Source organism: Engystomops pustulosus, chromosome 10, assembly GCF_040894005.1.
Source record: "Engystomops pustulosus chromosome 10, aEngPut4.maternal, whole genome shotgun sequence".
Classification (NCBI taxonomy): domain Eukaryota; kingdom Metazoa; phylum Chordata; class Amphibia; order Anura; family Leptodactylidae; genus Engystomops; species Engystomops pustulosus.
In genome coordinates, this window is record NC_092420.1 from 3,249,333 (window position 1) to 3,268,060 (window position 18,728).

Genomic DNA, 18,728 nt, shown 5'->3' on the forward strand with positions numbered 1-18,728 from the left:
CCCTCTACATAGTACACCCCCCTGCACATAGTACACACTGCACATAGTACACAGCCTGCACATAGTACACACCCTGCACACAGTACACACCCTGCACATAGTACACACCCTGCACATAGTACACACCCCTGCACATAGTACACACCCCTGCACATAGTACACCCCCCTGCACATAGTACACAGGACACTGCACATAGTACACAGGACACTGCACATAGTACACACACTGCACATAGTACACACCCTGCACATAGTACACAGGACCCTGCACATAGTACACAGGACCCTGCACATAGTACACCCTGCACATAGTACACAGGACACTGCACATAGTACACCCTGCACATAGTACACAGGACACTGCACATAGTACACACACTGCACATAGTACACAGGACACTGCACATAGTACATCCCCTGCACATAGTACAAACCCTGCACATAGTACACACCCTGCACATAGTACACAGGACACTGCACATAGTACACACACTGCACATAGTACACAGGACACTGCACATAGTACACACCCTGCACATAGTACAAACCCTGCACATAGTACACAGGGCACTGCACATAGTACACCCTACACATAGTACACAGGACCCTGCACATAGTACACACTGCACATAGCAGACACTGCACACAGTACACACCAGGCACATAGTACACACCCTGCACATAGTACACACTGCACATAGTACACCCCCTGCACATAGTACACCCCCTGCACATAGTACACCCCCTGCACATAGTACACCCCCTGCACATAGTGTACACCCCCTGCACATAGTACACACTGCACATAGTACACACCCTGCACATAGTACACAGGACACTGCACATAATACACCCTACACATAGTACACACTGCACATAGTACACAGGACACTGCACAAAGTACACACTCCCTGCACATAGTACACAGGCCACTACACATAGTACACACTGCACATAGTACACACTGCACATAGTGCACACTGCACATAGTACACACTGCACATAGTACACACTGCACATAGTACATAGGACACTGCACATAGTACACACTGCACATAGTACACAGGACACTGCACATAGTACACACTGCACATCGTACACACCCTGCACATAGTACACACTGCACATAGTACACCCTGCACGTAGTACACCCTGCACATAGTACACACCCTGCACATAGTACACCCTGCACATAGTACACACTCCCTGCACATAGTACACAGGCCACTACACATAGTACAAACTGCACATAGTACACAGGACCCTGCACATAGTACACAGGACCCTGCACATAGTACACAGGACCCTGCACATAGTACACAGGACACTGCACATAGTACACAGGACACTGCACATAGTACACCCCCTACACATAGTACAAACCCTGCACATAGTACACAGGGCACTGCACATAGTACACCCTGCACATAGTACACCCTGCACATAGTGGACACTGCACAAAGTACACATGACCCTGCACATAGTACACCCTGCACATAGCACACAAGACACTGCACATAGTACACACCCTGCACATAGTACACACTGCACACAGGACACTGCACATAGTACACACACTGCACATTGTACACACACTGCACATAGTACACAGGACCCTGCACATAGTACACACTGCACATAGTACACACTGCACATAGTACACACTGCACATAGTACACACTGCACATAGTACACCCTTTACATAGTACACACTGCACATAGTACACACTGCACATAGTACACCCTGCACATAGTACACACTGCACAAAGTACACCCTGCACATAGTACACCCCCTGCACATAGTACACCCCCTGCACATAGTACACCCCCTGCACATAGTACACATCCTACACATAGTACAAACCCTGCACATAGTACACCCTGCACATAGTACACACCCTGCACATAGTACACACTGCACACAGGACACTGCACACAGGACACTGCACATAGTACACACACTGCACACAGTACACACACTGCACATAGTACACAGGACCCTGCACATAGTACACACTGCACATAATACACACTGCACATAGTACACACTGCACATAGTACACATGACTCTGCACATAGTACACCCTGCACATAGTACACACTGCACATAGTACACACTGCACATAGTACACCCTGCACATAGTACACACCCTGCACATAGTACACAGGACACTGCACATAGTACACATCCTGCACATAGTACAAACCCTGCACATAGTACACAGGGCACTGCACATAGTACACCCTACACATAGTACACAGGACCCTGCACATAGTACACAGGACCCTGCACATAGTACACCCTGCACATAGTACACACTGCACATAGTACACACTGCACATAGTACACACCCTGCACATAGTACACACCCTGCACATAGCACACACCGCACATAGTACACACCAGGCACATAGTACACATCAGGCACATAGTACACACCCTGCACATAGTACACACCCTGCACATAGTACACACCCTGCACATAGTACACACCCTGCACATAGCACACACCGCACATAGTACACACCAGGCACATAGTACACACCAGGCACATAGTACACACCAGGCACATAGTACACAGGACACTGCACATAATACACCCTACACATAGTACACACCGCACATAGTACACACTGCACATAGTACACAGGACACTGCACATAGTACACACCCTGCACATAGTATACAGGCCACTACACATAGTACACACTGCACATAGTACACACTGCACATAGTACACACTGCACATAGTGCACCGGACCCTGCACATAGTACACAGGACACTGCACATAGTACACACTGCACATAGTACACACACTGCACATAGTACACACTGCACATAGTACACAGGACACTGCACATAGTACACACTGCACATAGTACACACCCTGCACATAGTACACCCCCTGCACATAGTACACCCCCTGCACATTGTACACACCCTGCACATAGTACAAACCCTGCACAAAGTACACAGGGCACTGCACATAGTAAACCCTGCACATAGTACACAGGACCCTGCACATAGTACACACTGCACATAGTGGACACTGCACATAGTGGACACTGCACAAAGTACACATGACCCTGCACATAGTAGACCCTGCACATAGTACACAGGACACTGCACATAGTACACACCCTGCACATAGTACACACTGCACACAGGACACTGCACATAGTACACACACTGCACATAGTACACAGGACCCTGCACATAGTACACACTGCAAACAGTACACACTGCACATAGTACACACTGCACATAGTACACATGACTCTGCACATAGTACACACCCCCTGCACATAGTACACAGGACACTGCACATAGTACACATCCTACACATAGTACAAACCCTGCACATAGTACACAGGGCACTGCACATAGTACACACTGCACATAGTACACAGGACCCTGCACATAGTACACCCTGCACATAGTACATACTGCACATAGTACACAGGACACTGCACATAGTACAAACCCTGCACATAGTACACAGGGCACTGCACATAGTACACCCTACACATAGTACACAGGACCATGCACATAGTACACAGGACCCTGCACATAGTACACCCTGCACATAGTACACACTGCACATAGTGGACACTGCACATAGTACACACCCTGCACATAGTACACACCCTGCACATAGCACACACCGCACATAGTACACACCAGGCACATAGTACACATCAGGCACATAGTACACACCCTGCACATAGTACACACCCTGCACATAGCACACACCGCACATAGTACACACCAGGCACATAGTACAGAGGACACTGCACATAGTACACACTCCCTGCACATAGTACACAGGCCACTACACATAGTACACACTGCACATAGTACACAGGCCACTACACATAGTACACACTGCACATAGTACACACTGCATATAGTACACACCCTGCACATAGTACACAGGGCCCTGCACATAGTACACAGGACCCTGCACATAGTACACACTGCACATAGTACACACACTGCACATAGTACACACTGCACATAGTACACACTGCACATAGTACACACTGCACATAGTACACCCCCTGCACATAGTACACACTGCGCATAGTACACCGGACACTGCACATAGTACACACTCCCTGCACATAGTACACAGGCCACTACACATAGTACACACTGCACATAGTACACAGGCCACTACACATAGTACACACTGCACATAGTACACACTGCACACAGTACACAGGACCCTGCACGTAGTACACAGGACCCTGCACATAGTACACAGGACACTGCACATAGTACACACTGCACATAGTACACACACTGCACATAGTACACACTGCACATAGTACACAGGACCCTGCACATAGTACACCCTGCACATAGTACACAGGACACTGCACATAGTACACACCCTGCACATAGTACACAGGACCTTGCACATAGTACACCCTGCACATAGTACACAGGACACTGCACATAGTACACAGGACACTGCACATAGTACACACCCTGCAAATAGTACACAGGACCCTGCACATAGTACACAGGACACTGCACATAGTACACACCCTGCACATAGTACACAGGACACTGCACATAGTACACACCCGGCACATAGTACACAGGACCCTGCACATAGTACACACCCTGCACATAGTACACAGGACCCTGCACATAGTACACCCTGCACATAGTACACAGGACACTGCACATAGTACACACCCTGCACATAGTACACAGGACACTGCACATAGTACACACCCTGCACATAGTACACAGGACACTGCACATAGTACACACCCTGCACATAGTACACAGGACCCTGCACATAGTACACCCTGCACATAGTACACAGGACACTGCACATAGTACACACCCTGCACATAGTACACAGGACCCTGCACATAGTACACCCGGCACATAGTACACAGGACACTGCACATAGTACACCCCCTGCACATAGTACACACCGCACATAGTACACAGGACACTGCACATAGTACACACTGCACATAGTACACAGGACCCTGCACATAGTACACAGGACACTGCACATAGTACACACTGCACATAGTACACAGGACCCTGCACATAGTACACACCGCACATAGTACACTGCACATAGTACACAGGACACTGCACATAGTACACACTGCACATAGTACACAGGACCCTGCACATAGTACACAGGACACTGCACATAGTACACACTGCACATAGTACACAGGACCCTGCACATAGTACACACCGCACATAGTACACTGCACATAGTACACCCTGCACTGTTCTTAGTAAATTGGCCCCTTTGGGCTCAGAACTATAAAAGCTTTAATACAGCATCTCAATGTGTAGCATCACACATGGTAGGATTAGATACACAGCTCAGCAGACAGTATCATACATGCTAGGATTAGATACACGGCCTACCAGACTGTATCACACAGGATAGGATTGGATACATCCAGTCTGCAGTATACGGGTTGAGATACAGGATAATTATTACTAGTATATCTTCTCACTTTGTGGATTCTTTATGGTATAATGTCTCGCTCCATCACTGGTTATTGCAGGGATCCTCCGTCCCCCGGGTGCTGGGTACTATGTATATTATTATATATTTTCTGGGATCTCGTCTTCTCTTACATTTGGTTGTAATCTTACAATCTCTGGGATTTCCTCCGCTCGGCGGGTCCCAGGCTCCACTGTAATTACCGGCCTCATTCTCCCGTCTCTGATCTAAAGTCTGAGAAGTGAAGAGTTAACGGAACCAGAGATTCCCACCAAGATACAGAACTCACAAGCCAGGCACCCAGCTTTCCTGAACTCAGAATGGCCACACATGACAAGTGTCGCCCCCTATCACTGAACAGCAAGGTGTCAGTCAATCTGAGCTCCGGACACTTTCCCAGACCTACGGCAGACTCCATGAGCCGCACCTTGGGCTGGGGGCACATGACTGGTCTGTACTGATTTGCATGGACCGGGCAGGGGCTCCATAGAGGACCCGCAGTTCTGTATGATACCAGGAGTCCCTGGCGATAAGTCTGTGACATCTGTCAGCACCAACAGCCTGAATTTACCAATAACCAAATGTATTTGCTGAGTGCAATGGTGACGGTGATGATGGTGCGGATGATGGCTGTGATGTGACGATGAAGATGGTGATGGTAGTGCGGATGATGGTTGTGATGGTGCAGATGAGTGGTGTTGTTGTTGACAATAGTGCGGATGATGGGTGTGATGGTGCGGATGATAAGTGTGATGGTGACATTGCTGTATGTTGTGGTTTCTCACATCAATGATTCGGTTGATCTCGTTCTTTTCTCAGTATTTGGCTCTCACCACAGATGGAAATAAATCACTGTAATGAAAGAGAAGAAAATAAAGAAGGGCGGAAGAAAGGAGAGAAAAAGGAGGAGTCATGTGATCAATTATTATGGATATAGGCGAAAGTCAAGAGAAAACAAAGTAACAATAGCAACAAAGAGAAGGCAACAACGTAATAGGAGGTAACTAATAGCAACAGCATCACAACAGGAATAGCAGCAATGTAACAATAGGAAACCACCGGCAACATTGTAACAATAGGAAACCAACAGCAACATTGTAACAATAGGAAACCAACAGCAACAATGTAACAATAGGAAACCACCGGCAACATTGTAACAATAGGAAACCAACAGCAACATTGTAACAATAGGAAACCAACAGCAACAATGTAACAATAGGAAACCACCGGCAACATTGTAACAATAGGAAACCACCGGCAACAATGTAACAATAGGAAACCACCAGCAACAATGTAACAATAGGAAACCAACAGCAACATTGTAACAATAGGAAACCAACAGCAACAATGTAACAATAGGAAACCACCGGCAACATTGTAACAATAGGAAACCACCGGCAACATTGTAACAATAGGAAACCACCGGCAACAATGTAACAATAGGAAACCACCGGCAACAATGTAACAATAGGAAACCAACAGCAACAATTAAACAATAGGAAACCAATGGCAACAATGTAACAAGAGGAAACCACCGACAACAATGTAACAAGAGGAAACAAATGGCAACAATGTAACAAGAGGAAACCAACCACATTTATTATTTCTGTCGCAAGGTCCATTTTTGGTGCACAAATTATGCGGTTCTATAGAATAATTTTCGATGTGTTTTGCAAAGATTTAATAATTTTGTGCAAGGCAGAAAGTGTCTAAAATGACCTCAGTCATGAAGGTGTCATAAAAATACCTCTGCGTGGGTCTAAATGTGCGACACATATTGTGCCAGAAATATGGCGTCTATAAACTAGAAAACTAGAAGAGCAGGAGAAGTGACGGGGAGGAAAGCAAAGTGGTGGCAACGGCACATAATAAATAAGAGGCCGGAGGAGCAACATAGAAAAATGGCCGCTCACAGCAAAATCACATAATAATCATATAAATCCTATAAATACTACGCTGATCACATGCAGAAAATCCACAACTAAGGGCGGTGGCACACGTGGCGTTTTTAACCCGTTTTTAGTCAAACATTTTCAGTCCGTTAAAAAACTGAACATGTGACGCCACCCTAATACACAGCACAGCGTCCACCAGTGTCACAGGCTCAGGTATGGGGGTGGCCATGACTGGCAAGTGGGCGGGGCTTGACAACCATTGGGGTGCAGCTCTGCTCCCTGCATTGTAGAGAGTGTGGACAGGTCATTCTGCTCTGCAGGGTGCAGTCACGCACATTTTTTGGATGTGTTTTTAGACACCTGCGCCTGAATGCGGATGTTTTACGTGTTACCCTGCGTTGGTTAGTTTGAGCGTCTTTCCTCATTGCTGGAAGTGTAACCAGAAAATGTTACCGCAGGTGATTGCACTTCCAGCAACAAAGAAAAATGCTTTCAAACCAACCAAATTCATGGTAAAACGTAAAACGCATCTGAAAAAACGCCAGGTGTGACCGCAGCCTCAATGTCTCCATGCACCATACTCACAGCAGCACAGAGGATTCTCAGCAGCGGACGTACAGTCCACCAGAGACCATAAACCATGAAAATCCGAACTCTGCCCTTTAGCTCTATTAACCCTTTGCGCAGTTTGCGGAGCCAGGATAAACACGCTTGGGCCCCCGGGTTCTGAGACGGATTGTTCTGATATTTTCTTAGGACCCCCAGAGAGAAGCTTTATGTGAGACGCTCTGCAGACCGGGGGCTGCAACACGATCCCTCAAATAAGAGGAAAATTGGCAGAATCTTCGCTGTTTTCAAAACTTTCAGAAACGTGTCAGATTTTACAAAGAAAAAAAGGGGGTTTTGCAGTAAAATGTAACAAATTGGATAAAATGTGCGTTATCCAGGGGCTCCGGGGGTCGGGGAGGGGGATGTATATGATGCACATATGGGAGTGGAGGGATCCGGTTACAGCGCAGTCCCTGCTGCTCCTTCTTCTTCCCCTCTAAACCTCTTGTGGCGACTCCGGAGAAGTGTCCTGCACCAGGAGTCCTCGGCCGGGACGGACCATTCAGCCTTCAGGTCAGTGAAACTGATGAGGAGAAGCTGCTGGAGGCCGGTATATACAGGAGCAGCAGAGCCGAGTCTGTGATAGTGTGTGATGTGTACACACTCAGCTCTGCTACATCTGCACATACAGGTCTCTATATCTAGACCTCGGGCAACATTTATTAAAGTGTCGCCGGTTTTCTGTCTGACATTGCACTGGAATGTGTAACCTGCTCGTACATTATTATTTATTGTATTTATGAAGTGTTTGCGCCACAAAATTCTGCATCTAAAGGGACGGGCGCCGGTATCTAATAATCTGCCGCACTCTAGTGACTGCACATAGTACACCCTGCACATAGTACACCCTGCACATAGTACACCCTGCACATAGTACACCCTGCACATAGTACACCCTGCACATAGTACACACCCTGCACATAGTACACACCCTGCACATAATACACCCCCTGCACATAGTACACCCCCTGCACATAGTACAACCTGCACATAGCACACCCCCTGCACGTAGTACACACTGCACATAGTACACACTGCACATAGTACACACTGCACATAGTACACACTGCACATAGTACACACTGCACATAGTACACACTGCACATAGTACACACTGCACATAGTACACCCTGCACATAGTACACCCTGCACATAGTACACACCCTGCACATAGTACACACCCTGCACATAGTACACCCTGCACATAGTACACCCCCTGCACATAGTACACACCCTGCACATAGTACACACACTGCACATAGTACACCCCCTGCACATAGTACACACACTGCACATAGTACACACTGCACATAATACACACCCTGCACATAATACACCCCCTGCACATAGTACACCCTGCACATAGTACACCCCCTGCACATAGTACACCCCCTGCACATAGTACACACCCTGCACATAGTACACACCCTGCACATAGTACACACCCTGCACATAGTACACACCCTGCACATAGTACACCCCCTGCACATAGTACACCCCCTGCACATAGTACACCCCCTGCACATAGTACACACACTGCACATAGTACACACACTGCACATAGTACACACACTGCACATAGTACACACTGCACATAGTACACACCCTGCACATAGTACACCCCCTGCACATAGTACACCCCCTGCACATAGTACACACTGCACATAGTACACACCACACATAGTACAGCCCCTGCACATAGTACACCCCCTGCACATAGTACACACTGCACATATTACACACTGCACATCGTACACAGGACACTGAACATAGTACACACTGCACATAGTACACCCCCTGCACATAGTACACACTGCACATAGTACACACTGCACATAGTACACCCCCTGCACATAGTACACACTGCACATAGTACACACTGCACATAGTACACACTGCACATCGTAGACAGGACACACTGCACATAGTACACACTGCACATAGTACACACTGCACATAGTACACCCCCTGCACATAGTACACCCCCTGCACATAGTACACACTGCACATAGTACACCCCCTGCACATAGTACACACTGCACATAGTACACACTGCACATAGTACACCCCCTGCACATAGTACACACTGCACATAGTACACACTGCACATAGTACACCCCCTGCACATAGTACACACTGCACATAGTACACACTGCACATAGTACACACTGCACATAGTACACACTGCACATATTACACCCTGCACATAGTACACACTGCACATCGTAGACAGGACACACTGCACATAGTACACACTGCACATAGTACACACTGCACATAGTACACCCCCTGCACATAGTACACCCCCTGCACATAGTACACACTGCACATAGTACACCCCCTGCACATAGTACACACTGCACATAGTATACACTGCACATAGTACAGAGGACACTGCACATAGTACACACAGCACATAGTACACCCCCTGCACATAGTACACACTGCACATAGTACACACTGCACATAGTACACCCCCTGCACATAGTACACCCCCTGCACATAGTACACACAGCACATAGTACACACTGCACATAGTACACACTGCACATAGTACACACTGCACATAGTACAGAGGACACTGCACATAGTACACACAGCACATAGTACTCACTGCATAGTACACACTACACATAGTACACACTGCACATAGTACACACCCTGCACATAGTACACACTGCACATAGTACACACTGCACTTAGTACACACCCTGCACATAGTACAATCTGCACATAGTACACACACTGCACATAGTACACACACTGCACATAGTACAATCTGCACATAGTACAATCTGCACATAGTACACACTGCACTTAGTACACACCCTGCACACAGTACACACACTGCACATAGTACACACTGCACATAGTACACACTGCACATAGTACACACTGCACATAGTACACACCCTGCACATAGTACACACCCTGCACATAGTACACACCCTGCACATAGTACACACTGCACATAGTACACTCTGCACATAGTACACACCCTGCACATAGTACACACCCTGCACATAGTACACACTGCACATAGTACACACTGCACATAGTACACACCCTGCACATAGTACACCCTGCACATAGTACACACTGCACATAGTACACGCTCTGCACATAGTACACACTGCACATAGTACACACCCTGCACATAGTACACTCTGCACATAGTACACCCTGCACATAGTACACACACCACACATAGTACACACACCACACATAGTACACACACCGCACATAGTACACACACTGCACATAGTACACATACAATGTATTGTATATACAATTATTGTGGACCAGGGATTATGTATTCCCCATACGGTTTAGTTGTATGCACAGTCTGCAGGGAGCTCCCCCTAGTGGTGGCTTTGTGTTACACGTCTCCTCTTGTATCTGCAGGGTCTTCACGTTATTCATCCTCTTGTCTACAATATGCAGAGAATTAACCCTTTGGGATTCCTCAGCTTTGTCTTTATATTTCTACAATGGACCAAACCCTCCTGGTCTCAGAACAGCTGCTCCGATGCGGTGTGCCCCCCGTTGGAGAACTGTATACAGGAGCAGCTGGTGGAGGGCTCCTGCTGCCCCTCCTGTGCCCAGTTTGGTTGCCCCTGTGAAGGGTACCAGTACTACGACTGCGTCAGTGTCGGGTTTCAAGGCGGGAAAGTTCCGGAAGGGGAGTCTTACTTTGTGGACTTTGGCAGCACCGAGTGCACCTGCCCCCCAGGCGGGGGTAGAATCAGCTGCCACTTTATCCCGTGCCCTGAGCTGCCCCCCAACTGCATTGACGTCCTGCAGCCGGCCGACGGTTGTGTCCAGTGTGGACGGATCGGCTGCGTCCACGGCGAGGAGAAGTACGAGGCCGGCCACACCTTCCACATGTCCCACTGCAAGTTCTGCCACTGCCCCAATACTGGGGGGGAGCTGATGTGCTACGCGGTGCCCGAGTGCCACCTGGACAGCACCAGCGACCCAGAGAGGCAGTACGACTACCCCTACAGCCACGAGCAGGACCCCATGGAAACCGTGGACAAGAACAATAACTACAAGAGGAACGCTCTGCAGGACCACTCCGTGCTGGACTATGAAGACATCACCGACCAGGAGGAGACCACCCTGCAGACCTCTACCGAAGCCATCGTCCTGGTGGAACATAGCACCCCCCACCAGCCAAGTCATCCCAGCACCCAAACATCTACCGTGGCCCCCACAACTCTCCAGAAAACCAAGTCTGGGACCACCATGGCACCAATTACTTCTACCAAGACTGGGACCACCATGGTGCCAATGACTCCTACCAAGACTAAGACCACCATGGCACCAATGACTCCGACCGAGACTGGGACCACCATGGCACCAATAAGTCCAACCGAGACTGGGACCACCATGGCACCAATAAGTCCAACCGAGACTGGGGCCACCATGGCACCAATAAGTCCAACCGAGACTGGGACCACCATGGCACCAATGACTTCTACCAAGACCGGGACCACCATGGCACCAATAACCACTACGAAGACCAGGACGACCATGGCACCAATGACTCCTACCAAGACCGGGACCACCATGGCGCCAATGACCACTACCAAGACCAGGACCACCATGGCGCCAATGACTTCCACCGAGGTTAGGACCACCACACAACCAGATATCATAAATCCAACCACCAGCCCATCCTCAACCAACCAGAACCAAACCACAGAGCGAGACCAAGCCCTGGGCGAGACCCTCGAACTAGACCCAGAAATAACTGAGACCCCGGAGTCCATTCCAGATACAAATGAGGAAAAGGACGAGAACATCATCTCCAGGATGGAGAAAACCAGCAGCACATCTGATCAGCGGAGACCTGGTCCCCACCCCGGGCCCCAGGTCATGTCCCCCCATCTGAGCGAGAGGGGACCCCCGAAGGACATCATGAACCAATCAAGACCACATGAGGGTAAGATGCTGTTTACACTGGGAGAAACCACATGTAGTTACAGGATACAGTTACATGGAAAATGCCGAGAGAGCATCCGGAACACGTGCAACCGGAGACCCCCAGAGATCCCCACACTACAACCCCCAACATACACACAGCGATGTCACAGTACAGGGATAATACACACACAGTGATGTCACAGTACAGAGATAATACACACAGTGATGTCACAGTACAGGGATAATACACACAGTGATGTCACAGTACAGGGATAATACACACAGTGATGTCACAGTACAGGGATAATGCACACAGTGATGTCACAGTACAGGATAATACACACAGTGATGTCACAGTACAGGGATAATACACACAGTGATGTCACAGTACAGGGATAATACACACAGTGATGTCACAGTACAGGGATAATACACACAGTGATGTCACAGTACAGAGATAATACACACAGTGATGTCACAGTACAGGGATAATACACACAGTGATGTCACAGTACAGAGATAATACACACAGCGATGTCACAGTACAGGGATAATACACACAGTGATGTCACAGTACAGGGATAATACACACAGCGATGTCACAGTACAGGGATAATACACACAGTGATGTCACAGTACAGGGATAATACACACAGTGATGTCACAGTACAGGGATAATACACACAGCGATGTCACAGTACAGAGATAATACACACAGCGATGTCACAGTACAGGGATAATACACACACAGTGATGTCACAGTACAGGGATAATACACACAGTGATGTCACAGTACAGGGATAATACACACAGTGATGTCACAGTACAGGGATAATACACACAGTGATGTCACAGTACAGGGGATAATACACACAGTGATGTCACAGTACAGGGATAATACACACAGCGATGTCACAGTACAGAGATAATACACATAGTGATGTCACAGTACAGGGATAATACACACAGTGATGTCACAGTACAGGATAATACACACAGTGATGTCACAGTACAGAGATAATACACACAGCGATGTCACAGTACAGGGATAATACACACAGCGATGTCACAGTACAGGGATAATACACACAGTGATGTCACAGTACAGGGATAATACACACAGTGATGTCACAGTACAGAGATAATACACACAGTGATGTCACAGTACAGGGATAATACACACAGTGATGTCACAGTACAGGATAATACACACAGTGATGTCACAGTACAGAGATAATACACACAGCGATGTCACAGTACAGGGATAATACACACAGCGATGTCACAGTACAGAGATAATACACACAGCGATGTCACAGTACAGGATAATACACACAGTGATGTCACAGTACAGAGATAATACACACAGTGATGTCACAGTACAGAGATAATACACACAGTGATGTCACAGTACAGGGATAATACACACAGTGATGTCACAGTACAGGGATAATACACACAGTGATGTCACAGTACAGGGATAATACACACAGCGATGTCACAGTACAGAGATAATACACACAGCGATGTCACAGTACAGGGATAATACACACACAGTGATGTCACAGTACAGGGATAATACACACAGTGATGTCACAGTACAGGGATAATACACACAGTGATGTCACAGTACAGGGATAATACACACAGTGATGTCACAGTACAGGGGATAATACACACAGTGATGTCACAGTACAGGGATAATACACACAGTGATGTCACAGTACAAACATAATACACACAGTGATGTCACAGTACAAACATAATACACACAGTGATGTCACAGCACAGGGATAATACACACAGTGATGTCACAGTACAGGGATAATACACAGTGATGTCACAGCACAGGGATAATACACACATTGATGTCACAGTACAGGGATAATACACACAGTGATGTCACAGTACAGGGATAATACACACAGTGATGTCACAGTACAGGGGTAATACACACAGTGATGTCACAGTACAGAGATAATACACACAGTGATGTCACAGTACAGGGATAATACACTCAGTGATGTCACAGTACAGAGATAATACACACAGTGATGTCACAGTACAGGGATAATACACACAGCGATGTCACAGTACAGGGTATAATACACACAGCGATGTCACAGTACAGAGATAATACACACAGTGATGTCACAGTACAGGATAATACACACAGTGATGTCACAGTACAGGGGATAATACACACAGTGATGTCACAGTACAGGGATAATACACACAGTGATGTCACAGTACATGGATAATACACACAGCGATGTCACAGTACAGGATAATACACACAGTGATGTCACAGTACAGAGATAATACACACAGCGATGTCACAGTACAGGGATAATACACACAGTGATGTCACAGTACAGGGATAATACACACAGTGATGTCACAGTACAGAGATAATACACACAGTGATGTCGCAGTACAGGGATAATACACACAGCGATGTCACAGTACAGGATAATACACACAGTGATGTCACAGTACAGGGATAATACACACAGTGATGTCACAGTACAGGGATAATACACACAGTGATGTCACAGTACAGGGGATAATACACACAGCGATGTCACAGCACAGAGATAATACACACAGTGATGTCACAGTACAGAGATAATACACACAGCGATGTCACAGCACAGAGATAATACACACAGTGATGTCACAGTACAGGGATAATACACACAGTGATGTCACAGTACAGAGATAATACACACAGTGATGTCACAGTACAGGGATAATACACACAGCGATGTCACAGTACAGGGATAATACACACAGCGATGTCACAGTACAGGGATAATACACACAGCGATGTCACAGTACAGAGATAATACACACAGCGATGTCACAGTACAGGATAATACACACAGTGATGTCACAGTACAGGGATAATACACACAGCGATGTCACAGTACAGGGGATAATACACACAGCGATGTCACAGTACAGGGATAATACACACAGTGATGTCACAGTACAGGGATAATACACACAGTGATGTCACAGTACAAAGATAATACACACAGTGATGTCACAGTACAAAGATAATACACACAGTGATGTCACAGGTGTGTCTGTCCTGTATGTTGCTCTTGGTATGTTATTTTCCTTCCCTGTTATTATCGGGTTGGATGATCTTGTCGCACTGGAAGTATTTTCACTGTGGAATTTGTGCGGCTGCCGGATCCCGGGACACGTTATCTCTGTAGATAAGGATTGTATAGACTGCAGCGCAGGGGCTTATTATCTGCCAGCAGGAAGCCCGCACATTCCATGGAGAGTCTCTCTATTACTCTCTGTTATCAGCCATTACATCCTGGGGAGAGGAGACTGTACAGGGGGGGGATACAATCTATTACTCTCTGTTATCAGCCATTACACCCCGGGGAGAGGAGACTGTACAGGGGGGGATACAATCTATTACTCTCTGTTATCAGCCATTACACCCCGGGGAGAGGAGACTGTACAGGGGGGGATACAATCTATTACTCTCTGTTATCAGCCATTACACCCCGGGGAGAGGAGACTGTACAGGGGGGGGGGATACAATCTATTACTCTCTGTTATCAGCCATTACACCCCGGGGAGAGGAGACTGTACAGGGAGGATACAATCTATTACTCTCTGTTATCAGCCATTACATCCTGGGGAGAGGAGACTGTACAGGGGGGGGGATACAATCTATTACTCTCTGTTATCAGCCATTACATCCTGGGGAGAGGAGACTGTACAGGGGGATACAATCTATTACTCTCTGTTATCAGCCATTACACCCCGGGGAGAGGAGACTGTACAGGGGGGGGATACAATCTATTACTCTCTGTTATCAGCCATTACACCCGGGGAGAGGAGACTGTACAGGGGGGATACAATCTATTACTCTCTGTTATCAGCCATTACATCCCGGGGAGAGGAGACTGTACAGGGGGGATACAATCTATTACTCTCTGTTATCAGCCGTTACACCCCGGGGAGAGGAGACTGTACAGGGGGGGATACAATCTATTACTCTCTGTTATCAGCCATTACACCCCGGGGAGAGGAGACTGTACAGGGGGATACAATCTATTACTCTCTGTTATCAGCCATTACACCCCGGGGAGAGGAGACTGTACAGGGGGGATACAATCTATTACTCTCTGTTATCAGCCATTACACCCCGGGGAGAGGAGACTGTACAGGGGGATACAATCTATTACTCTCTGTTATCAGCCATTACACCCCGGGGAGAGGAGACTGTGTGGGGGGGGGGGATACAATCTATTACTCTCTGTTATCAGCCATTACACCCCGGGGAGAGGAGACTGTACAGGGGGGGGATACAATCTATTACTCTCTGTTATCAGCCATTACACCCCGGGGAGAGGAGACTGTACAGGGGAGGATACAATCTATTACTCTCTGTTATCAGCCATTTCCCATACTTCCATAGGTGGCTGCTATGAGTTGCCCGTCCCTTTAACAATCCCCGATGCCTTTTGTTTCCTTCTTCTTCTATATTTAAGTAATAAAAGTCGGAAAATGATCCAAAACATTCCCTGGGAATTGCCAACTAATGACACGTATAATGACTTCCATCCGACAACCATTCCTCATCCGCTCCACCTCCAGCGTCAAACAAATAATCCCTAATCACCATGTGAAGCGGGAGGGATCGTGACTGCACTCAGCACATAATACCAGACCTGAGCCCAACAGAACCTCAACCCCCGGCACCGCTCCACTGCAGCTCATTAAAGGTCTGGCCCAGTCCTGTATTACATGGGAATTGCAGACAGTGTTAGGAATTATCCTCACACTGCTGTGCTCTGTGCCACCAGTGTTATGTATTGTCCCTGGAGAGATGTGTAATCAGACCTCACACTGCTGTGCTCTCTGCAGCCAGTGTTATGTATTGTCCCTGGAGAGATGTGTAATCAGACCTCACACTGCTGTGCTCTGTGCTCTCTGCAGCCAGTATTATGTATTGTCCCTGGAGAGATGTGTAATCAGACCTCACACTGCTGTGCTCTGTGCTCTCTGCAGCCAGTGTTATGTATTGTCCCTGGAGAGATGTGTAATCAGACCTCACACTGCTGTGCTCTGTGCTCTCTGCAGCCAGTGTTATGTATTGTCCCTGGAGAGATGTGTAATCAGACCTCACACTGCTGTGCTCTGTACTCTCTGCAGCCAGTGTTATGTATTGTCCCTGGAGAGATGTATAATGAGTCCTCACACTGCTGTGCTCTGTGCTCTCTGCAGACAGTGTTATGTATTGTCCCTGGAGAGATGTGTAATCAGACCTCACACTGCTGTGCTCTGTGCTCTCTGCATCCAGTGTTATGTATTGTCCCTGGAGAGATGTGTAATCAGACCTCACACTGCTGTGCTCTGTGCTCTCTGCAGTCAGTGTTATGTATTGTCCCTGGAGAGATGTGTAATCAGACCTCACACTGCTGTGCCCTGTGCTCTCTGCAGCCAGTGTTATTTGTTGTCCCTGGAGAGATGTGTAATCAGACCTCACACTGCTGTGCTCTGTGCTCTCTGCAGTCAGTGTTATGTATTGTCCCTGGAGAGATGTGTAATCAGACCTCACACTGCTGTGCTCTGTGCTCTCTGCAGCCAGTGCTATGTATTGTGCCTGGAGAGATGTGTAATCAGACCTCACACTGCTGTGCTCTGTGCTCTCTGCAGCCAGTGTTATGTACTGTCCCTGGAGATGTGTAATCAGACCTCACACTGCTGTGCTCTGTGCTCTCTGCAGCCAGTGTTATGTATTATCCCTGGAGAGATGTGTAATC

General features: G+C 47.5%; 1 protein-coding gene across 2 annotated transcripts in view; it reads left to right on the forward strand.

Annotated features, from left to right (window-relative positions):
- The window catches only part of LOC140103536 (fibulin-2-like), a 58,448-nt gene that overhangs the window by 14,368 nt on the left and 25,352 nt on the right, over positions 1 to 18,728 (forward strand). Inside the window, exons 1-2 of one of the 2 annotated variants that reach the window (XM_072126631.1) lie at positions 8,371 to 8,514; positions 11,407 to 12,949. In XM_072126631.1, coding sequence (XP_071982732.1) covers positions 11,440 to 12,949 — 1,510 coding nt within the window. In that variant the 5' untranslated portion in view covers positions 8,371 to 8,514; positions 11,407 to 11,439. Of the gene's footprint in view, positions 1 to 8,370; positions 8,515 to 11,406; positions 12,950 to 18,728 lie in introns of those variants that run through there. The other variant, XM_072126632.1, reaches the window with a different exon arrangement.